This window comes from Typopeltis vanoorti, chromosome 2 (genome assembly GCF_054136105.1).
Source record: "Typopeltis vanoorti isolate ZY-2024b chromosome 2, IOZ_Tvanoo_1.0, whole genome shotgun sequence".
Taxonomy (NCBI): Eukaryota; Metazoa; Arthropoda; class Arachnida; order Uropygi; family Thelyphonidae; genus Typopeltis; species Typopeltis vanoorti.
Genome location: NC_143550.1, coordinates 84369767 through 84395299, shown reverse-complemented (window position 1 = coordinate 84395299; position 25533 = coordinate 84369767). Strand labels below are relative to the sequence as shown.

At 36.0% G+C, this 25533-nt stretch overlaps 1 protein-coding gene across 1 annotated transcript in view; it reads left to right on the top strand.

Annotated features, from left to right (window-relative positions):
• Positions 1 to 25533, top strand: part of LOC150109219 (uncharacterized) — a 672102-nt gene that overhangs the window by 339071 nt on the left and 307498 nt on the right. Inside the window, exons 21-23 of the mRNA XM_090401856.1 lie at positions 1985 to 2086; positions 2201 to 2266; positions 16287 to 16394. Coding sequence (XP_090257982.1) covers positions 1985 to 2086; positions 2201 to 2266; positions 16287 to 16394 — 276 coding nt within the window. The remainder of the gene's footprint in view (positions 1 to 1984; positions 2087 to 2200; positions 2267 to 16286; positions 16395 to 25533) is intronic.

The window sequence follows — 25533 nt, the reverse complement described above, 5'->3', positions numbered from 1 at the left end:
ACTCCTCTAGGATGAAATACTCCAATAAAGTGTTCATTGAACAATTCCACTATGTCATCTGCATCAGTCACTCTATCCCATTTTTATCCCACAATGTCATTCTTCCACAGTCATTTCTCATCCTACTGGCCACATAGCTAAAAAATTCCCTAGGATTTTCTTTGGACCTTAGGGCCAACCCTCTCATATTCCAGTTTCCCTTTCCATACCACACTAGTCACTCTTCTGGCCTGTGTCTTATATTCTTCATGCATCCTCTCTTCACCTGTCTCCTTATATCTCTTCCATAGGCTCTTTTTCACATGCAATTCCTTTTTAATATTGTTTGTCATCCCCTTTACTCCAAATTGTGTCCTCTTCTTCACTCGTATACAACTTACCATTGCTGCTAACAAATATTCTTTCACAATTTCCCACGCACTAATGATATCCCGCCCTTCCAATTCCTCCTTCCATGAAACTTCCCCAAGTTGACGTCTAAGACTATTATAATCACCTGCTTTATAATTCCACATAAGTTCCCGTCTCTTTGATACTCCTGCATGTCTATTCATTTTCCAAGTCAAAACCATATGGTCACTCTCTCCAACTGGTGGGAGAGATGTCATCTCAGTTATTATCAACTCTTCTGATGCTATAACCAAATCCAAAACTCTTGAACCTATTGTTCCCTCTGTTACATGTTGCCTAAGACATTTGTCCCTCAAGAATTCTAGAAATTCCATTCCCCTATTGCTACATGCATCTTCCTCTCTCCAATTTATACTACTGTGGTTAAAATCACCCATAACAATCATTCTTCTTGCACTTGCCAAACTTAGCTGTCTAAACATCTCCTGGTCCCCATCCTCTGTGTTCCCTATTGTAGCAACACCCCACTAAATATCCTGTCTTGCCTACCTCTACTTCACACCATATGCTCTCAAAATCATTTGTCTCACTTCCTTCCAAAGCCTCCACTCTTAGAGGAATAGTCATCACTTATCATAAGCAGTACCCAACCACCACGCTTTCCCCCTCCTATCCTGACAAAGAATGCTATACCCAGCGACTTCTATTCCTGTTATTATATCCCCTTCTGTCAACCATGTCTCAGTGATCCCAATAATTTTTGGCCAGGCTGATGCTATTTGCACCACCAATTCCTCTCCCTTATTCCGGATACTCCTGGCATTAGTATAAAACATATAAATGCCATTGTTTCTGTACCCAATTATATTCTTATAATTGGGTATAGAGTATTATTATATAATTGGGTATTATTATATTATCTTTTATATTCTTATCAAAGTCTTCTTAAGACTTTTGTTTAAGAACTTTTTTGCATAGTTTAGCCCTCCTACTTTTTTCTCTATATTTTCTTAAGGCATCTGCAACTGTTGCAGATGCCTTAAGATTAGCCTCCCATTAGGCCCTACTAAGCATTGTCCCTGAGCCATCATGATATTTGATGATGTTGTACCATCATGTGTAGTTTCAGTCAGCACAAAATGCAGTTTGGTTGGCTAATATTCTCAGATGCCTCACATCCCATTTTCATTCATTCATTCGTTCAGTATATAAGTGGATTCCTACCAACAAGGTAAACTGTAGGAATATGAAAATCTATTGTTGTGTCAGTACCATCATCAGTTCTACATCTTCCTTATAGGCTATTTGAAGATCTTATCCTAGTTATTTAATTTTGATTTTTAAGAGAATCCATTTAGTTTAATTAGACCTTTTTGCTTTTGTGCTACCTTGGCTTAGGGATCTAACCATAATTTATATCATTGTGCCTATGAGAAATTTAGTTTTGAACAAAGTAGAAACAAGCTTTTTGAATTCAACTCATTTGTAATTGAGGTATTTGCTTTATTATTTCCTTGTAAGTAAATACCATATTATACTCTTCCAAATAATGGTTTTACAAAGTTTCCCTTTTTAAGGTGTTTTTATGATTAACTTTTTTTTTCATTAAATTAGTCTGAAAATATTCTTTTAGGGTGAATCTCTTGCAATTTCCCTGAGTGAAATAAATAACTTGAGAGGAAATATAACAGAGGAAAAATTAAAGTCATCCTATTTGGAAGAAGAACTACAAAAGGTAAATATCCTATAAAGTCATGCTTCAGAGTTTTTCTGTGCAAGAATGAGCAACTGTCTGTTATGTAAAGATTGTAATCTAGTTGAATTTTAACCAGTTTTAATACACTTACAGAAAGAAGTTACATTTAATCAAAAGGTGAAACAACTTAATGCTGAGAAAGCCTCATTAGAACTGAAGGTAAGTTTGCACAGTAACCTTTTTTTATTAGTCGGTGTTTATTTTTTTCCTTTCCTTTCTTCACTTTCATGTCTTCTTCTATAATGATTATCACTTGAATATTAGCTGTCTATTGTAAGTGTTCCTCAAGATTTTTAATTCCTTTCCATTCTTCTTCATGTAGCTTCAGATAGCTTTATGTAGTTATTTACAACAAAATCTTAAAAAGTTATAACTAAAAAAAAAAGTTATTATTAATATTTTTAATTTTGACTTTCAGCATGTTAGTATATGATAATACTAAGTTGTCCAAACATTATTACAAATGGGGAACCTGGTTAACAGAGATAGATATTCTTATTATGTGACACCTTCAAGGAGTCCAAGGACTCAGCAAGGGAGAGCATTCTGCTCTACAACTTTCCATCTACCACTTAATCCACTAACTACACATAACACCACTACCACCCTCATTAACACACAATGCCATCTACGGCCTGCTGCCACCACCACTAGTATTTTTTATCAGTAAATTGCATGTTCTCAAGGCCGATTTGTATGTATACAGGATGAAAATTCAAAGTTTCTGGGAGAAGAAACTCTGCTACTTCTGTATGAGATCAGCTAACTCACCTTCTATTTAAAAAAAAATAATAATAATAACATATCAAGATTCATCTCATTCTGACAAGAATCAAGCGTAGGCCTTTTCAATCAAAGAGCCTTTTCTAATCCATGATATACTCATGGAAATTAAAAACTTTCTCCCTTACTACCAAATGTTATATTGTAGAAGCAGATTATATGATTTTTACTGTTTTCAAGTGTGAGAATTTCAATCAGATCTGTGCTTACTCAGGGTAAGAGAAGTCTGTAAATGGTCAGTGTCAGTGGTCAGAATCTTATGGAAGAGAGTGTAAGATGAGTTGATAGAGAGAGATTACTACAGGAGAATTAATTAATTTCCTTAAATTAGGAAAAGGATAAAAAATGAAAAATATTGGAAGAAATGGGGAGAGTTGCATGGTTCAAGTAAAGCTAATGATTAACTGGATAAAGACAATAATATTTGTTCATCATATAAGTTGGAGATAGTTTATTTTTATTTACAAATGCCAGAATGATTAAGAGAAAAGAAAAGCAGTTATTGACACATTGATAGCCATTTGGACCTGAGATTGTAAGCATAAGTCAGATTTGGCCGACAGAGGTGGATCAGTTCATGAAAATAGAATATGGAGGTGATCAAGGAGAAAAATTGACAATGGCGGTGAAGCATTTATGCTATGAAATGATACACCATATGATTGTAATTAAAATGAAAAGCCAAATGGCTAGTTTTCTGGCAACTTAATTGATATTAAACGGATAAAAATCCTATGTTGTTATATAGCCAGTAAGTGAAACTCAAGATCGAGAACTACGATCTATGAGTTTCAATGCCGAAAAACTATCGGCGAAGGCAATTCGAAGCAAAGGTGGAGCAAGCTCCCTCACTATTCTTGGTATTCTCTCATAATGCAAAACACAGCTCCTAGGAGATCATTATGAGAGAATATCAAGAATAGTGAGGGAGCTTGCTCCACCTTTGCTTCGAATTGCCTTCGCCGATAGTTTTTCGGCATTGAAACTCATAGATCGTAGTTCTCGATCTTGAGTTTCACTTACTGGCTATATAACAGCATAGGATTTTGATCCCTTTAACACTATATGATTGGCTGTTCCTGGAGGGGGGTCTGGAATATCAATGAAGATAATAAGATGGCCAGATGGATAAGGTTACATTACAAAGACATCATTGTCATCAATGTACAAGTTTAAATTGTGTATTGATTGGAAAAATCATATAAATATAGCTGTTGAGTTTCTTTGGGGCTATTGCTGAACATGTAATAGATGATTTTGAGGGTTGTTTGAAAATTTTGGTAAAAAAATAAGTTAAACACATTTTTTTGAAAATTGAAAACCATCAAATTTATTTCTCGACATAGTCTCCATCGAGGTCTACACATTTAGTCCAGCGACTTTCCAATTTTTTCATCCAATCTGAAAAAAAGGTAGGATTTGTCAAATTGTGCAAAATAGTCATTGACAGCCTTGATGACATCCTTGTTCAAAGAAAATTTTTTCCCACCAAGCCAAATTTTTAACTTGGGGAATAAGAAGTCACAGGGGACCAAGTCTGGAGAATTGAGTGGATGTGGAACCAATTCGAACCTCAATTCGTGTAATTTTGCCATTGCGATGGCTGATGTGTGGGATGGTGCATTGTTTTGATGAACAAGCACTTTTTTGTGCACCAATCTTGGCCATTTTTTCCTTCAGTTCTTCTTTTACACAGTCCAACAATGACACATAATAGACTCCTGTTATTGTCTTACCCTTTTCCGAATAGTCTATCATAATTCCTTGAGAATCCAAAAAGACAGTGGCCATCACTTTCCCAGCTGACAAAACAGTCTTCACTTGTTTCGATGCTCTTTCGCTGAGAATTGTCCGCTGTTTTGACTGCTGCTTGCTAGCGGTGGATCCAAGTTTCATCTGCATTCATTCACAAATCGGTGCAAAAAATCCTGCGAATTGCAATTAAACATCGCCAAACACTGCATTGAAATGTCTTTTCGCATGCGTTTTTGATCGACAATTGCGGTACCCATTTCTTCCACACAGCTTTTTCGTGTGCAATTTTTTTGTGTAGGATATTATACATCCTATCAGCTGAGATGCCTACACTCTCACGCACTTTCACTCAGTGTTCTTCCATAAAGATACTATGGATTTTGTCAATCGTTTCCTTCATAATGACCTCAGTCAGGCATCCAGAGCGTGCTTCATCTTCGATAGACTTACGATCACAATTAAACTCATTTATCCAAAAATAAATCATCTTTAATGCTGTGTAGAGTTCCCATGAAACTGCATCTAAGGTATTTTATCACTGCATGAAACTTGTTTTTCTTCATTTTTATGAAAAATGCTAACACGGTCATTTTAAATGTTTGCCAAACGAGAATTATGAATCGCACGTGGCTAAAATTTTGGCAGAGGTCATTTAAAGGATGATACTTGCTGATAATTTAGCACCGTTTCTTTCCTAATATCCTCATTTTTAATATGATATTGCCATTGATGCCATCTGTTCATGCCTCTAATCTTTCTCAGCATTCTCATATCTGCGGTCTCTAGTCTTTGGTCAAGTATTTTACTTCTGATCAAGCTCTAAGATCCATAAGTTAAAACTGGTTTGAACGACACTGGTGTGAGTGAACGAATTGTGTCACTCTATTGGAAATTTACCCAACTTTTTAAACAACCCTTGTATGAGTCAGACAAATACTTCAGTGAAAAGAGGGGATATGTGGAACTACAACAAAGCAAGAGATTATCGGTCATCATCATCACATTCCTGCCATGTACCCTCAAGGGGTGTAGAGGATATGACAGTACTACATGAAAAAATTACATCATTACTAACTTCCTATCTATAATTTTCCTCCAGATCAGTCCGTTACTTGTCAAGACTCCAGTATTATCAGATCTTATATTTCTATCTTCTCAGACACTTTTTACTATATCAATCCACCTATATCTTGGTCTTCCTCTGGGTCATTTTCCTGTCAACCTGGCAGAGAGCACTTGTTTTGCTAATCTTTCCTCGCCATTCTGTTTAAATGACCATATCACTTGAGATTAGCTCTGCTAACGCATTCCTGGATGCTGACAATGTCAACTTCTTTCCTAATATCCTCATTTTTAATATGATATTGCCATTGATGCATTCTAGTCACGCCTCTAATCTTTCTCAGGATTCTCATATCTGCAGTCTCTAGTCTTTGGTCAAGTATTTTACTTCTGATCCAGCTCTCATATCCATAAGTTAAAACTGGTTTGAACACTGTCTTGTATACAGCTAATTTAGTGTTCCGACTAATTTCTTTCTTATTCCATATGAAATTATTCACATTACTTCCGACCATACCAGCTTTATTGATTCTGTTGTCTATTTCCATATTTAATTTACTATCTTCACTGAAAATCATGCCTAAGTAGGTGAAATGTTTTACTTGTTCCACAGGTTCTCCGTTCACAACACAGTTGACATTTTCAATGATCCACCTATTTTCATTGTCTTTGTCTTTTTATTTCTGACCTTCATACCATATCTATTACAACAGTTACTCAATTTAGTCAAGGAATCTTGCAGACTCATAGTGGATTTATTGATAAGTATAACGTCATCTGCATGATGCAAAGATCTTCAATTTTGATATCATGTTTAATACCACTTTCCTTCATAATGTGATCCATATAGATAATGAATAACAGAGGGGATAATGTACATCCTTGTCTGACACCAGATTTAACATTAAACCACCTATCTGTACTTCCTTGAATTCTAACTGTTGACTTACAACTCAAATAAAGACTAAGTATTGTCATATGCCTTTTGTAGATCGACAAAACTTAAATATAGATCTTTGTTATATTCCCATGATTTCTCAACTGTTTGTCGTAAAATGCAGATCTGATCCTGACAGCCTCTATTTGGCCTGAATCCAGCTTGTTCTTCACCACGCTTTTCTTCCACAATTGTTCTCAACCATTTCTCAAGTATACTTGTAAATCTAACAGGAACACTCGGTAGGGAAATACCTCAGTAATTTTCACATTGTTTTATTTCCCTTTTTATATATGGGTGCTACGAGGGCTCTATTTCAATCATCAGGAATTTGTCCCTCTGTCCAAGCCTTTTGAACTATGCAGTGCAGCCACTGTAAGACTTTTATACAACCATACTTCAGCATTTCTAGTTGAATATCATCTACTCCTGCTGCCTTTCCACATTTTAAGCCCTTTGATGGCTTTTTCTACTTCAAGTATGGATATGTATTTCTGACTGTACGCCTGTTGAGTGTTTTTTACCACTGTGCTATCACTGCTTGTTTCATTTGGCAGTTTTTCAAAGTAATTACTCCATACTTCAAGGATAACTTTTTTTCCCATTTTCATGTCACCTTTATCATCTCTAACTCCTTTTACAACACTTTTTCCTCCATTTCCAAGCTTCTTCAACAACCTCCTGAATATTTTGCCACCTTCTTGATAAGAGATTATAACAGACTCAAAATATAGTTTGGAAACATTAGAAACTAGCATTAGGAAAAAACTATCAAAGGCTTAAAATGTGGAAAGGCAGCAGGAGTAGATGATATTCGACCAGAAATGCTGAAGTATGATGGTATAAAAGTCTTGCAATGGCTGCACTGCATAGTTCAGAAAGCCTGGACAGAGGGACGAATTCCCAATGATTGGAGTAGAGCTCTCATAGTAGCCGTATATAAAATGGGAAATAAAACTGAATGTGAGAATTACAGAGGTATTTCTCTAAAGAGTGTTACTGCTAAGATATATGCAAGTATACTTGAGAAACGGTTGAGAAGAATTGTAGAAGAAAAGCTTGGTGAAACAAGCTGGATTCAGGCCAAATAGAGGCTGTCAAGATCAGAACTTCACTTTACGACAAATAGTGGAGAAATCATGGGAATATAACAAAGATCTCTATTTGAGTTTTTTAGATCTGGAAAAGGCATATGATAATGGAGGCTGTTCAATATGATAATGGAGGCTGTTCTACAGTTATATGGTGTCAGTGGGGCATTATATCTAGCAATAATTAGTCTTTATTTGAGTTGCAAGTCAGCAGTTAGAAATGAAGGAAGTACAGGAAGATGGTTTAATGTTAAATCTGGTGTGAGACAAGGATGTACATTATCCCCTCTGTTATTTATTATCTATATGGATCACATTATGAAGGAAAGTGGTATTAAACATGGTATAAAAATTGGAGATGTTAATGTCAGCTCTTTGCTTTATGCGGATGATGTTATACTTCTAAATAAATCCGCTACAAGTCTGCAAGATTCCTTGCCTAAATTGAGTAATTGTTGTAATAGATATGGTATGAAGGTCAGCAGTAAAATGACAAAGACAGTGAAAATAGGCAGAATTGTTGAAAATGTTAACTGCATTGTGAACGGAGAACCTGTGGAAAAAGTAAAACATTTCACCTACTTAAGCACGATTTTTAGTGAAGATGGTAAATTAAGTATGGAAATAGACAACAGAATCAATAAAGTTGGTATAGTAGGAAGTCAATTGAATAAATTCATATGGAATAAGAGAGAAATTAGTCGGAACACTAAATTAGCTGTATACAAGACAGTGTTCAAACCAGTTTTAACTTATGGATCTCAGAGCTGGGTCAGAAGTAAAACACTTGACCAAAGACTAGAGACCAAAGATATGAGAGTCCTGAGAAAGATTATAGGCGTGAACAGATGGCATCAATGGCAGTATCATATTAAAAACGAGGATATTAGGAAACAACTTGACATTGTCAGCATCCAGGGATGCATTAGCAGAGCTAATCTCAGGTGGTATGGTCACTTAAACAGAATGGGCTAAGAAAGATTAGCAAAACAAGTGTTCTCTGCTAGGTTGGCAGCAAAACGACCCAGAGGAAGACCAAGATATAGGTGGATTGATACGGTACAAAGTGCTTTAGACGATAGAAATATAAGATCTGATAATGTTGGAGTGTTGACAAGTAACAGACTGATTTGGAGGATAATTGTAGATAGGAAATTAATAATGATGTAATTTTTTTCATGTAGTACTATCATATCCTGTACACCCCTTGAGGGTACATGGCAGGAATTTGATGATGATGATATGGATGCTTATTACAGATGTACCAACTTAGAAAAAAAAAATCTTGCCAATAGTGTGCCCATCTTTAACCGATGACGAGAACTTTTCAGACCACCCTCGTATTTGATATTTATATTATATCCAAAACAACAATCCAAAAGAATTTGTAAGTTTTGCAGCCAAAATAAGGAAGAGTAAATATAGAAAAAAAAAGTTTCTAGATTGTACTATGGTGATGCAGAAAATAATGTCATAGCGTAAATATTTGATCATTGTTTCAGTTGTCAGTGTTTTTAATGTTGCACGGGAAGGAGAATATTAGCAAATAATGTAATTATGTTGTTAGGGGAAGGGATAAGATACAATAAACTGGAAGTTGGGGAACATTCAGTGTTAATAAAGCTGTAGGACTAGATACAATGTGGTATCTAGTATGCATTAAAGGAATATCTAAAGGAACTTTGACTTGATTGTTCAACAATCTTGTAACAAAGAAAGAGAGAGAGATAGAGTGTGTTCCTGAAGACTCACCTATACAGGGTGTTCGGGATAAATTTGACATATTTATAATTAATTATATTTTTCCGTAAGTTACATGTATTAACACACACTTCTCTTCATTTAAAAGTTTGGACCCTTCTTCATTCATATACAAGATGTCAGAAAGGATGGATAGCTGGAACCCACCTGAATCATGGAAGAGAATAACTTGTATCATGATGATTCGTGCCCGCCATCAAAATAAGGATATTACGACTGCTGCCCAATGCTCCCTGAATACAGTAAAAACAATCAGGCATGAACTAGAGACTTGCAATGGTGACTACGAGGATGTAGCAAGAAGAAAGATCCCTAGCAGACGATCTGATTGCGTTCGTACAGCAGAATTCCTCGCAAATCTGCAGGAACAGGTGTTGAAGAACCCTGGCATTGGAATTCGGGCTTTGTTCGTGGAGTTGCTAACTGTAGTCAAGCCCAGGATAACAAGGGTAGCCAATGGTAGGCCGTATGTATGGCAGCAGGATTCGGCCCCTTGCCACACCTCTGGGAAAAGTCAAAAATGGTTGTCTGAAAATTTCTACGACTTCACCAGTCCAAATGTTTGGCCTCCAAACTCCCCAGACCTTAACCCCATGGATTATTTTGTATGGGGCGCAGTTGAAAAAGACACCAATCGCACTTCCAGTAATACAAAAGCCCAGTTAATGGATAAAATTAAAACAGTTTTTGCGGCCCTTCCCAGGGAGACTGTAGCATCAGCTTGTTCGAGGTTCCGAAGCAGAATTGAAGCTGTGATCGATGCTAATGGTGGTTATTTTGAGTAAATCTTGTTGATAGTATTGTAATTAACTCTGCCTGTAATGTTTTTTTGTCAATTCATTAAATTTAATAGATACAAAGAAGATTTTCTTTTTCCTTACGAAACTGTCAAATTTATCCCGAACACCCTGTATCTAGATACACTGATATCTCTTCTTCAACACTTTTACTGAAAACACACTCGCAACTCTAATGGTAGCCCAAACCACGTGTTCACCACACCCCTTTGAAAGAAACTTCACTTCACATTTTCATAACCACATCCTTAGCCATTGCAGTCCCTAAACTTGAAGTTTAACTCTCTATACCCTATAATCCTTAAGTCTCTTATTTTAATGTTACCTACAGCAAATTCCCATTAATATCATACTCTGCTACCCATATCCTCTGTCTGAAATGTATAACCAATACTCTTAAACCTCATAGACATTAAACTAATATTCATTGTCCTGCATAGATAGCCAGTCTATTTAAGTCAACCTACAGGGATTATTATGTTGGATTTTTATTGGAATTAAAACCAGAAAAGGAAAGAATTAAACAGCCATTTAATGCTAACCAGTGTTTTAGCTCTGTCACAGATATGTTATTACGAGGGTTGTTTGAAAAGCGTGGTAAATTTCCAATAGACAGCGACACAATTTGTTTATTGATGCAAGTGTCTGCACATATCATCATTTTCATGACCCCTGGCAAAATTTTAGCCACATGCGATACGTAGTTCTTGTGTGGCAAACATTTAAAATGGCCATGTTCGCATTTTTCATAAAAATGGAGTAAAACGAGTTTCATGCAATGATAAACACTTTTATTTGAAGAAGTGAACGACCATGCAGATCAAAGCCGAGTTACTTGCAGTTCATGGGAACTCTGCACCAGCATTAAAGATCTTTATTTTTGGATAAATATGTTTAAATGTGGTTGTTAATCCATCGAGGATGAAATGAGCTCCTTCGCGAAAAATTGCCATCAAAAACACATGCGAAAAGACATTTCGGTGCAATGTTTGCTGATTGCAATTCACGTGATTTTGTTGTGTCGATTCATGACTATAGATGAAATGTGGATCTGCCACTATACACCTGAGTCCAAGCAGCAGTCAAAAGAGTGGACAGTTCCCGGTGAAAGAGCACCGAAAAAAGTGAAGACCTTTTTGTCACCTGGAAAGGTGATGGCCACCATTTTTTGGGATTCCCAAGGTATTATCATGATAGACTATTTGGAAAAGGGTAAGACAATAACAAGGGTTTATTATGTGTCATTGTTGGACTGTTTAAAAGAAGAACTGAAGAAAACCAGCCAAGATTAGGTCACAAAAAAAGTGCTCTTTCATCAAGACAATTCACTATCCCATACATCGGCTGTCATAATGGCAAAATTGCACGAATTAGGTTCGAATTGGTTCCACATCCACCGTATTCTCCAGACTTGCCCCCAAACTTCTTCTTGTTCCCAAACTTTAAAATTTGACTTAGTGGGTAAAAAGTTTCTTAGAACGAGGATGTCATCAAGGCTGTTAATGACTGTTTTGCACAATTTGAAAAATCCTACTTTTTAGATGGAATGAAAAAATTGGAAACACTTCTAGACCAAATGTGTAGACCTCGATGGAGACTATGTTGAGAAATAAAGGTGATTTTTTTCCTAAAAAATGTGTTCAACTTATTTTTTACCAAACTTTTCAAACAACCATCATATTATATCTCCATGGTGTCAGAAGACTCATCACTGGAGATTCATTATTCAAATAATTCCTATCATACAGTACCACACACACACAATAACAAAATTCACACAGTACCATAAAAAAAAATTAAAAAAACTTAGAAAAAATAAGAAACTTAGTAGAACAAAGTCTGGAGTCCTAGCTAGGAAGAGCACTAGTGTGAGCAGCCTGAGTTGTAAATCAAAATGCCTAAGAATTACTGTTTCCCATATTTTAGGAAGTTTAATCCAACCACATTTATTTAAATTAGGTTGGTTTTTAAAGGAAGGTACAGATTTAAATAAAAGTTTAAAAAAATGTCCCTCGCATTTGAACTTGTGATAGAGCAGAGTGGTTTTTACTCCATTTGATTCTGTGGATGGTGTCCAAGGCAGATCCACCAGACTGTCATAATAATGTTTGTCATCATCAAATTCCTGATGTGCCTTCCAAGCTGATGTTGGCTAATCTTCTGGTGTGGATACCTAGAGAGAAAAGTAATCCAGAATATAAGAGATCAAGGAGGCAAACAGGAAAGTGTCAAAATTAATAATTTCTCTTGTCAGTGGAATGCTTTTTTAGGTCATTTTTATTTAATTGAGCCAATACACAAGAGGTAGAAGAACACATCAGTTGTATGGAGTATAGGTGTGAATTAAGAAGTTTATTGACATTTTTCTTGAAGAGTTAGATGTTGTAGTTATTGGGAAACCTTCATCAGGAAATCTGTTCCGCAGGACAGCAGTAGGTGGAATAAAAATTTGTATTTGTATTAAATTTACAACAGTTATTTGACAATGACTGTTGTCAATTTAATACAAATAAAATTATTTAATTTAAAATAAAAGTTAATGCAATTAAATTGCAAATAAAATGACAATTTTGCAACTGTTGCTGTTTCCAGTTTTGCATCATCAGCAAACAACTGAATATTCTCCCTCCTAAATCTCTCCGTATATCATATCAGTGATATGCAAACTAAAGAACAGTGCCCCTAATATAGAACCCTGAAATACTTCATTCTCGTAGACTCCTAGACTCCACTCCACCATATACTACTCTCTGGTGTCTGTCAGGCTCCCCCCCCCCTTTTTTTTTTTTCTATACTACCAGTTTTGTATCCATTCCCATTTGCTCCAACTTTTGTAATAGTTTTTCCATGGTATTCTGTCGAATACCTTTGCAAAGTACAGCAGTGTCATGGTGTATCCATTTCTGCTGTGCCTTTATTGTAAAATGTGAATAAATTACTAACACAGGACCTACCCTTTCTAACCATGCTGCCCACTGTAGAGTATTGTATTCCTAACCACCCATTTTGGATTTTATCTTTATCCAACTTTTCCAGTACTTTAACCACCACTCCTAAGATACCGATCGGTCTGTAATTTTCTGCTTCTGTCTTGGAGCTCTCTTAATGTAATAGAATCTTACCCTCTTTCCATTTCCTTGGAACCTTACCAGAGGTGAGACTTAGATTGAACAACTTCATCAGAGGCAATGACAGTTCTCTTGCACATTCACATACTAAACTTGCTGACATGCCATCCACTCATACTTCTGTATTCACATTGATATTTTTCGATATGCTGAGCACCACCTGTTCATCTGCCTCAATTTTGACATATGAAGACATGGAGGTTTGGGCCTTCCCAAACCTCCATCAAATTTTTTTGTGCTGCAAGAAAAGTCTGCAGCTGAGATTCACCAAACTTTGTGAATATCCAGGGAAAGAGATCGGGTCATTATCCACCAACATTTAGAAATACAGAAGCTCTCAGTGAAGTGGGTCCCCAAATGTTTGAATGCCAACCAAGAGAGAACGTCTACTGTCATCTGAAGGGATTTTGAGTAATTTTGAGAAATCAGGTGCAATTTTTTGGCTTGTATTGTGACTATTAGAGCCTCTGTAGGCTCAGTTGTTATATACAAAGCCCTTTGTTCAGAAAGACCTGAGATTTGATTCCTGTCAGTGACGTGAGGAACCTTTATCTGGTCCTTTCGACGAAAGGTAAGTTAGCCCGGTCTCATATGGAGGTAGGGTTTTCCCCCCCATGGAAACTCGAGTTTTTCGTCCCCCCAGAATAGGCAAATGAACCTTGTGAACACATGCATCTACAGTCACTGGGGAGGCATAGGGCTAACCACCTGATCCTCAGGTTGTGGTTGCAAGAAAAAACAAACCTCAACACCATAAAGATAAAAGAGGAGGATTAAGAAGAAGAAGAATTGTAACTGTTGATGAAGCATGACTTCATCACTATGACACAGGGACCAAACAACAATCAATGGAGTGGAGACACAAAGGTTCTCCAAATAAGTTCTGAACCCAAAGGTCAGCAGGGAAGGTTCTTGCCATTGTCTTTTGTGATATGGATGGTGTAATCCTTACCAAGTATCTCAAAAAAAAGGTGAAACTGTTAGAGTAGCAGTTTATTCAACAGCTCCGAAGGAATTAAAGGAAGTACTGAAAGAAAAACACAGCAGGGAAACTGAGCAGAGGCATATTCCTTTTGCAGGACAGTGCACCTGCTCACACTTCTCATGATACCTAACAGACAATACACAACTTGGGCTTTCAATGTCTGCCTCATCCACCCTATTCACCAGACCTGGTCCCATATGACATTTCCTATTCCCAAATTTAAAAAACACTTGAAAGGAACAAAATTTACCACAGATGATGAAGTCATATCTGCAGCTGAGGATTGGTTTCTTTAACAAGGGGAAGTCTTTTTTCTCAGAGGATTGCAAATGATGCAGCAGTGTTGTAATAAATGTATAACACCTCATGGGAAATATGTAGAATAATGTGTAAGTTACATGGTTCTATCTAAAATCCTTCATGGTGATTATCACAACTTTTCAGCACATCATCATACTTCCCCTTCATGCTTGCACTTTGTGCTGCTGTGTACTGTCGACTTTTTCTTTGTATTCACTTCACAGTTTTTTTTTCCTCTCTCTCTTTTAAGTTCTTGCTTCATAGCTTTAACTCATTTACTTAATCTCCACTTGGTTTATCCTCCTGACTTGGTAAGCAATCTGATACCACTTCTCTCAAACAGTCCCTGATCACTTCCTATGCACTACTGACATTCTTTCCTTGTAGCAGCTCAAGCCTCCTCCAAGATGCCTCATAAGTCTTTCATAATTACCAGCTTTAAAGTTCAACAAAAATCTCTTGACAGAGAATTCCACATATTTAGTAACTTCCCAGAAATACACTGCTTGATCACTCTCCAAGTTGGGAGCAAAGTGTTGGTATCTTCTGATACTATTACCAGATGCAACATTCTTACATCCCTGCTATGGCTTGTTGTTTCAGGTAATTATCCATTAGCAACTGTAGAAATTCCACTTTCATCTTGCCATGCCCCCTTTCCTCTCCCCAGTCTATGTCCCATAATAATTGCTGAGCCTGTAAAAAATCTGCTGATGCATAGCATCCACATCTTCTTGTGGAACACCTAGTCTGCTGCAGCAGCAGCAGCCATCAGTATATTTTGTCCTCTTGTCATCTATCTCGCACCAGATAACCTGAAATGAACCATCTTCCCAAACCTAAAATCCTCTTTAACTTCTAATTTTTTTTGTTGTAATTCTTCTGGTATCATTGGCAATACTCTGCCTCCTGTTGTATTCCTTCTATCCTCCCTGAAAATACAGTATCCTCTACATTCTATCCCTGTTACTCTTATTTTCTGTCAACCAGTTCTCACTGATGCCTGTAATTTTGGCCAGGGCAAGCTGACTAATGTCAAAACCTCCTCTTCCTTATTTCTGATACTTCTAGCATTCGTGTACATGCATTTCAACATCCCCTTGAAAATTATGGAAAAATAATGTGGGGAATCTGATGTTTCTTGTATGTAGAACTGACCAATGTAGAATTCATTCACTTGCATGTGTTCCTCATCCCAGTTAAGATTAGTAACTTAAAAAAAAAAAGTTTTACCATGAATTTTAAGATTTTTCTTACTATCTCCTTGTAACAATATAGTATTTCTGAAGCATTTTGATACTTATAGTCTCAATGCTTGATTATTAAAATAAAATGCCAGCAGAAGATTGGTATTGAGTCTTAGTAATATATTTATATATATCTTTGGCATGCTGTTATTTATTTTTTATTTTTTCATTATATCCATAACCATATACATGTTAATGCACTGATCAAAATATTGCAACAGAAATCTGTAAAATTCTAACAATGCATTGATTATTTATTAAATTTAGGGATATATTTTTATTAGAATGAGACCTAACCTTTAAGAGATCTGTTTATTTATTTCTTTTTTTTAGTTATCCCTGGAACAGCAAGATAAAATCGAGCTTCAAAATAAAGTACAGAATATTCAGTCTTCTCTGGAAGCTACTACAGCCATTGTTGAACAACTTAAAAAAGAAAAGGTAATTGTGTGATTAGGTAATTGCCATCTTTGTTGACAAAATAGATAGCATATCTGCTCTCCACTCAACGGGCTGTGGATTCAAATCTCATCATGGGCATGGATGCTTATGACTATCTTTAAGTGGGGTATGAATTTCATTGCTTTGCATGAGACTGCATTGCATCTGGACTATTGTAAAAAATAAATAAAATGATAAATAACTCGCTCAGTAGCCCACCTACAGTACTGATGTGCTGTAGGTTTGTAATCTTTCATTCATGGGAGATACTTTATAAAAAATGTAAAAATATTGATACTTTGAACATAATTATTTTTATGCAAAAATGCCTTTTTAAATTTGGTATTATCTGCTTAGAATTGGTGAGCTAAGAGCATTGTAATACAATCAACTCTCACTATAGCAAACTTATGGGGATCATTTGTTATAGTGGATAGTTTGATCAAATGAATTTCCTTTATTATAGCATTGTTCCTATAGAGCTTTGTCTTATCTATGGTCGATCTGGAATTTTCAGCAGTTTATTATTGAGTCCTCCAGAGAGTCAAGGACTCATTGAGGGAGGCTGTATATCATTCAAACCAGATGTCATGTCGTTTCTTAAACACATTCACACTATATGCACTCACCACTTCAAGATGCAAACTGTTCCACTCACTCACTGCTCTGTGAGAGAAAAATCTAGCTCTTACAACTTTCTTAACTTCATACAAACTTAATCTCCATGGATGCGCCTGTTCTCTCTCCATCTTCCATGTAAAGAAAAATTTCATCAGGTGATATCCTATAATGCCCTTTCAGAAGTTTATAGAACTGTCATATCATATCACTCCTCTTTTTCCTGTTAGACAGGGTCTGTAAGCTACAGTTAATCTGTCCTCATAATATACATTCCATAATCCCTATGTAACTTTATAACTCTTCTTTGCAGCCTTTCCACAGCTTCTTTATCTCCATGGAACCTAGAAGACTTAATCTGTGCACAGTAGCCAAGGTGTGATCTTGTCAAGGTTCATTTACAGTGCAATTTTGCTATGAGTTATAGTTGTAACTTTTCCTAAATGACCGTTGAACATCAAATTCCTGTCCACCATGAAGCAAGTTCCTTAAGTGAACCTTTGGGAAAACTATTCAAGCGAAAATTGGTGTAGAAGAAGCTGAGTGTAAACCACATACGAATTCTCACAGCTAGACTTTAGCTAACAACAAAAGATTGAGAATCATTCAGCATTATCATATTGTTTCCTGATATACCATATATATATTGCTGTGATGGTAGTACATAATTAAAATTATGTTATTATTACTAGCTTCATATCAACACTTTTATTTCAAATGATGCTGTCATTTGTAAGGTCTCGAACATTTTCAAATCTTACATTTAATACTAATTAATTACTAACTACATCAATCTACTTAGAGTTTCATCTTCCTCCTTTTCCTGCCATCCCACTATCTGAAAGAAATCTTTATGCTAATCCTTCTTCTCCCATTCTGTGTAAGTTATCATACCATCATTCTAGTTTATCTTAACCAAATCAGAAATAAATTGAAGAAAAAATGATCCCATAGTAATCTAAAAATATTAATGCTTACAAAAACTAATCTCAACAAAGAACTACAAAATATATCTTCAAAACAGAAAAACAAATTAAAGCTTCATGTAAAGCAATTATAAAGGAAAACCACAGTTCTCACCAAAAATACTGAACTATTAATAAAAAGAGAGTTAATTGTTCAAAAGTGGGAATGACTTCCCAAAAAATAAAATTGAATATGCTGAGCTTAGCATATCTCTAAAGAGGAGGGATGGTGGAGTGATCATACAAAATACAGAAATGCTTATGATGCATTAATAAAGGATGGGAGAAGAAAGGTTAACACAAAACAAAAATGAAGTGTAATTGCTCAAAAATTCAAAAACTTCCTATTGCTCAAAAATTAAATACATTCCAGAGTTTTGATACTTATCGCCAGGGATAAATAATATCCTTTGGCAATTGACCTAGAAATACAATCCAGAATTACCAAAGTGTGATGACGTTGATATGAAGATCGAAATGTTGAGTGATTATTTTGGTTTATATTAAACTGAAGTTATATTATAAAATGGTAATTGTTTCCATAATTTTTAATCCTTTCCTTCACCATGAAAGAAGGGGTTACCAAAGTATGAAATAATTACTAGAAACTGGGCCAGTTGATGAAAGATGATTTGCTCATCTCTCTTAAAAGGAAGATGATGGATTCCATTATATTGTCCATATGAACATATAATGCCAAGAGTTGGTCTTCATTATCATCAACAACCATGGGTCCAGTGCCCATAGGTGTCTGCTACCATCTTGATATGATTCTTCCATTGCATTCTATTTTGTGCAAGATGACTCAGTTTGTGTATAGAGTTTCCGCACATTTGACGATGTCATCGCCCCATTCTCTGTTTGGTCTTCCTCTTTTGTTCTTTCCTTCAATCATTCCAGACAGCAACGTTTTTAATTTTCTCTCATCATTCATTCTACATATATGGCCAAATAGACATAGTTTCCTTTTTATTATTTTCTGGATCAGGTTTTCTTTTGGTTGTATTCATCTGTAGATCTCCTCATTGTTCACTTTCTTTATCCAGCTTATTCTCATGATCTTTCTATAGCACTTCCTCTCAAATGCCGATATCCTCCTTTCAGATTCTCTCAGGAGTACCAAGGCCTCACATCCATAGAGCATGCTGCTGAAGATACAGGTTTCTACAATGCGCAGTTTAGTTTGCATCTTTATAGCTCGGCTCTTCCATATTTTGTCCATAGCTTTTAAAATAGTTGTTGCTCTGGCTATTCTCATTTTTATCTCTATTTTGGGGTCCAAGTCATGCGGCATCCAAGATATGTGAAGTGTTCCACATTTTCCAGTTCAAATCTGTCTATGGTAACTCTGTTCAGTAACTCCTATTGTCCGAATATCATTTTTAGTTTTTTCAAAGTTGACATTTAGTCCATATCTTTTTCCTTCTGTGTATAGTGTTTGCAATGTCTGTTCCAGCCTTGCTGCGTCTTCTTCAATCAGGACGATGCCATCTGCAAAGCAGAGGTAGTTTATTCTCATGCCATTTATTGAAATACCTCCACCTTCTTCTTTAATCTTATCTAGTGTTCTTCCCAGGTGTGTGATGAAGATGATTGGTGATATTGGGTCCCCTTGACTTGTGGCAAACAAATCTCCAGTCTCACCTGCTATTCTGATTTTTGCTTGTGCTTGGCTGTTTATATCTTTCAGCAGGCGGATCAATTTATTGTCCACACCATAGGATTCCAAGACAGCCCATGTTATGTTTTGGTCAATATTATCAATTGGTTTTTGGAAGTCCATGAAACAGCAATATATCTTTTTGTTCTTTCTTCGATCTTTCTCTGCGATTAGTCTTAGTGCGAGTATTTGTTGCACTGTACTTCGATCTTGTCGAAATCTGGCTTGCTCATCTGGAAGGTGTGCCTCCATATTCCCCTTCAGGCGTTCTGTTAATATTTTCATCAGCACTTTCATCATTTCAATGCAATAGTTCTGTATTGGTGCATTCTAAAGCACTGCCTTTCTTATGAAGAACAACCAAGACCGATTTTTTCCACTCTTCGGGGGCATACCCTGATCTCCATATTTCATTACACAGCTTATGCATTTCTTTTACAACTGATTCTCTCCCATATTTTAGCATCTCGCCTATTATGTTGTCATCTCCAGGACTCTTGTTGTTCTTGAGATGTTTTATAGCCTTATTCACCTCCTCTTCTAAGATGTCATTTTCAAAGATCTCTGCTGGTGGAGAGATTGCTTTTAGTTCTTTGATTATTTCTGTTGCTGTATCATTTAGTTGATTTTTATATAGTTCGCTGCAATATCTTGTCCATCTGTGTATGATTTCTGTCTTGTCCATCAATACTTTACCATTTTCATCCTTGACTGCTAGTGATCTTGTTTGCCACTTCCTATTGACATTTCTTATAAGTTTGTAGACCTCTCTAGTTTTGTGTTCTCCATAGTACTGTTCAATTTCTTTGCACTGGTCCCACAACCATTTGGCTTTTATCAGATCTTGCTGCTTTCCCTACTTTATTACATTTTTGATGGTATAACTCATCTGCTGCCTCTGAATTATCTCTTTTAAGTTTCAGTTCTCTTTTCTCTTGTACCAATTTTAGGGTTTCCTGGGTTATCCATTTCTTGTTGATCTTTTCTCTTTCAGGAATTACTTCCTCTACTGCTTTCTTTAGCACTGTAGTCAGTCATTCTGCTCTTGTATTTATATTTTGTTTTTCACTTGGGGTCTTAAGCTTAGTTTCCAATATGTTCTGATATGCTGTTCTTAGCCTGTCTTCATTTAGTTTTGAGATGTCTCTAGCTTTTTGGAACTTTCCTTTGTACTTCTGTTTCAGTTTTAGTCTTATATTCGCAATCACTAATCTGTGGTCCGAATCAATATCAGCTCCTTGGAATGATCTGCACTGTTGTACTGAGGTTCTCCATTTCTGGTCTATTAATATCAGGTCGATCATATTCCTGTGTTTGCCATCAAAGGAGCACCATCCATTTACGACAATCTTTTTGTTGGAATTTGGTATTGCAAATCATCAGGTTGTTATCCGTGGCAAATTCCAGAAGCATCTCTCCACGTTCATTTCTTTCTCCATATCCAAATTTTCCCATTACCTTTTCCCATCCTGTGTTATTTTTGCCAATCTTTTCATTCCAGTCTCCTCCAATGATGAGTATATCCTGCTTCGGCACCTCATCAATTACTAGTTGTAGATCCCTGTAAAATCTCTCAATGTTTTCATCTGCACTCTCTGCAGTGGGCGCATATATTTGAATAGTTGTGATATTAAATGGTTGGGCACTGAATCTTGCAACCATTATTCTTTCACTAACTAGTTTGTGTTGTTATGCATATATATTTGCTATTATTATATCGATGCTCTATATTTAATTATATCCTTTCTTACTTCAACCTCTTCTATCAAAATCCTACCGCTTGCACCTTTCGTTATGTCGGCTGCGCCATTGTTATGTGGCCTTCTCTTTGTTTTATTTTTATTGTTATGTTTCCCTTTTATTCTTGTATTTTCTTATTCTTATTTAAATTTTAACTTTTATCACGTCTTAGTGTTAATGTTATCAAATCTTTACAATCCTTCTTTTATTCTATACTTATCGTCTGGTCTGAGCCTTTGTTCTATCATATTATTCTTTATCCATTTTATTTTATTTCTTACGTAATTTAACTTTCTAACAGCCACAAGAATTACCTGTTCCCTGAATACTATGAGCTATCCTATTCACTCAGGCAAATTTATTTACTGCGCCATCCTGGGTCTTAAGGGTAGAGTTAAACTCAGCCTAAGAATAGTCATAGGATATTAGGTGCTACTAATAATCTTAGCTAAAATTCAGAAGCCTTAGGTTTTCTTGTTTATTGCAGTCTTGCCCTACTATTCTTAATTGGGATATCCCCGCACACACATACAATCACAGGTTCGTATTTTATGAAGGGTCAGTCAGCATGATCAGAAATACAGACATGTAAAGTATCAAATAAATTTAATGAACTCATTATGCAATGCAATACAAAATAGAACAATTATTAATTCTAATTTAAACTTCTACTTTTCTCTCACTCTCTCATTCTTAAAATAATTAAGCATTGATTTCTAAATGTTAGCAAATAAAATATTTTAACATTTTTTACATTCTTATCTACAACTCAATTGGTCATTTAGCACATTGATAATCTCTCTCGAATGAATCACGACAAAATCTGTATCTAACTGAAAGTTCTTAAAATTCATTTTCAAAAGTCATAGTGTCATTTACATAAATCTCAGTCTTTCACACTTCCTTCTATTACAAGTTTAAGATACACTCTTTTTGCACTGTTAGTCAATTCTCAGAAAGGGGCTAGAACATGTGAAAGTACTTATCTATTCTTTATCGGTTTCTTTCCGTCCTTCCTCCTTTGTTACGATTCTGGCTGTCTCGATTTTTTTCGCCATGTGGGATACACATGCTCTCCTGGGCCAGGCACTATTTCTCTGCTAAGGGTTTACATCAATGATCCTTCTCATTGACGGCCTACGTTCGATCTTGCCGAGCTCTGCTGCGGTGCCATGCCGGAACTTCTTGAAAGTCAGCTCTTAAAAATAAGAGCTGAACTGTGATGAACACTTGTAGCACATGGAGAGAATGCAGGAACAAACAAAACGGGGAGAATTCAATTCCGTGTCGCGGGTTTTATGCGCTCCCCAAGAGCGCCACCTTTCTAAATTTGAATTTCTCTTATTGTTCTGCCTATTAGTCTCTGACTGGGTGACTTCACCGATCAACATATGGGACTTTCTATTTCTGAGAATGTATGCATCACGATATCTTCTCAGATGTGATGCCTGTGGGTGCTTATGCTGCTCTTGTAGTGTTAGGGCGATCTTTGCCTTATGTTGCTGAATAACTTGCGTTCTTTCACTTGTAGAAAGTCACTAATAATTTCTCTTACAACTGCCCCTTTTTGCTGACTTACATTTATACTTGACACGCAGATACATTAATTTTAATTCACATAATTCAAAGTATAATATACAAGATCTTGTTTACAAAAAAAACATAGTTATACTTTGCTAAAAGATAAGTATATGCATATTTATTTTATGTTTACTGTTAGATTCTGGAATGGTGACGTCATGTAAAAATGAGGTCTCCTATCATTGCCTGACAGGCCTTGTTACTTAACAGGAAACCTATGCCCGAGTTGGTCTTAGACAGACATATAACATCAGAAACTTAGCAAAGAAAAGAAGTATTTTAGGAATTAAAAAGCTCAAATAGAAAAAATATTGACAATTAGACAAATCATAAAACTGTTGATTATTGACAAGTCCAAATAACTAAAGCAGAACTAGGTTGGTAGCAAGGATGAATGATGATAGATGGACAGCCTTTCTGCAGTTAAAATTCTCAGAGAAAAACACAGCATGAAGTGGTAAGATGAGATCATTGGAAATCGGAACCAGCTCAATTGAAAACATCCCATAAGACTGGAAAAAATTGGTAGGGACCTTTGCCCAGCAGTGGTATGCAACAGGCTGATAACAACAACAACCTTGTACTAGCTCTGCACATATCTAAATTTAAGTTGCCATCTTTACTGAGATAAATGAAATTTTTTTTACATGTTCCATATGTTCTCCATTGAAAATGTAGTGGATGTTTTCTATGTTGTTGCTTATTATAATAGGCATTATATTGCTGATGTTGATACTAAATTTGTTACATCAGTTATTCAATTCAAATAAGGAATCCTAAAGACTTGTTACTGTTTTAATTTAGAAATATAACATCATCTGCATATAGTAAAGAGCTGAGTATAATATCTCCAAATTTGATATCAAGTTTAATGCCACTTTCTTTCATGATGTGATCCATGTTGGTGATGAATAGAACTAGTTGATAGTGTGTATCCTTGCCTTATACCTAATTTTACATCAGAGCACTTTCCTGTACACTTTCCTTTTCTCTTCCACAATTATCCATTAGTAGGAACAACAACTTCAAATCCTATCTAGGGCAGAAAGAACTTTTATAAGATCTGTTCAATTAAAAGTGAGTTACCAGTGTCATATGGAGGTGGGAAAGTTTTCTTCTTACAAAATAGACAAACCAGGCAGATGAATATGTGCATAAGCACACCACCAGCCTCAATATTAGCGACTTTTGCTGCAGTTAGACAACCCAACCTAACCTTTCTGTGCATTTTCAATTCTAACTGCTGAATTAGGATTTAACTGTATATAGCTATCTTTGTGCTTGCACCATATAATTATTTTGAACAAATTTACCCATCATCATCATCATCAAAATTCCTGACATGTACCCTCAAGGATGTACAGGATATGATAGTACTACATGAAAAATTTACATAATTACTAACTTCCTATCCACAATTTTGCTCCAAATCAGTCTATTACTTGTCAAGACTCCAATATTATCATTATCAGATCTTATATTTCTATCATCTAAGGCACATTGTACTGTATCAATCCACCTATATCTTGGTCTTCCTCTGGGTCATTTTACTGCCAACCTGGCAGAGAACACTTGTTTTGCTAATCTTTCCTCGCCCATTCTGTTTAAGTGACCTTACCACCTGAGATTAGCTATGCTAACACATTCCTGGATGCTAACAATATCGAGTTCTTTCCTAACATCCTCGTTTTTAATATAATATTGCCATCTGTTCACGCCTATAATCTTTCTCAGGACTCATATCTGCGGTCTCTAGTCTTTGGTCAAGAGTTTTACTTCTGCCCAGCTCTCAGATCCATAAGTTAAAACTGGTTTGAACACTGTCTTGTATACAGCTAATTTAGTGTGACGACTAATTTCTCTCTTCTTCCATATGAATTTATTCAATTGACTGCCTACCATACCAGCTTTGTTGATTCTGTTGTTTATTTCCATATTTAATTTGCCATCTTCAGTAAAAATCGTGCCTAAATAGCTGAAATGTTTTACTTGTTCCACAGGTTCTCCATTCACAACACAGTTGACATTTTCAATGATTCTGCCTATTTTCATTGTCTTTGTCTTTTTATTGCTGACCTTCATACCATATCTATTACAACAGCTATTCAATTTAGTCAGGGAATCTTGCAAACTTATAGTGGATTTAATCAGAAGTATAACATCGTTCACATAAAGCAAAGAGCTGACTTTAACATCTCCAATTCTCATATCATGTTTAACACGTTCGCTGCCAACTACGAATATACTCGTAGTGGGTAAACCTGTTTCACAAGCCAGCTACGAGTATACTCGTATGACGCTTACCGCCGGGAACGAGATTATTGTAGTGACCTTGAAGAAGTGAAAATCCTTGGCTTGTGGGGCTAGCATCAAAACTGTGTATTCTCATAGACCGTATATGCTCTGTACAAGCCAACTACGAGTATACTCGTAGGACGTTTACCTCCGGTAACGAGATTATCGTGCTGACCTTGAAGAAGTAAAACTGCTCGGCGTAGGGGAACAGACCATGCCAAAGTAGCGTGGCAGCGAACGTGTTAATACCACTTTCCTTCATAATGTGATCCATGTAGAT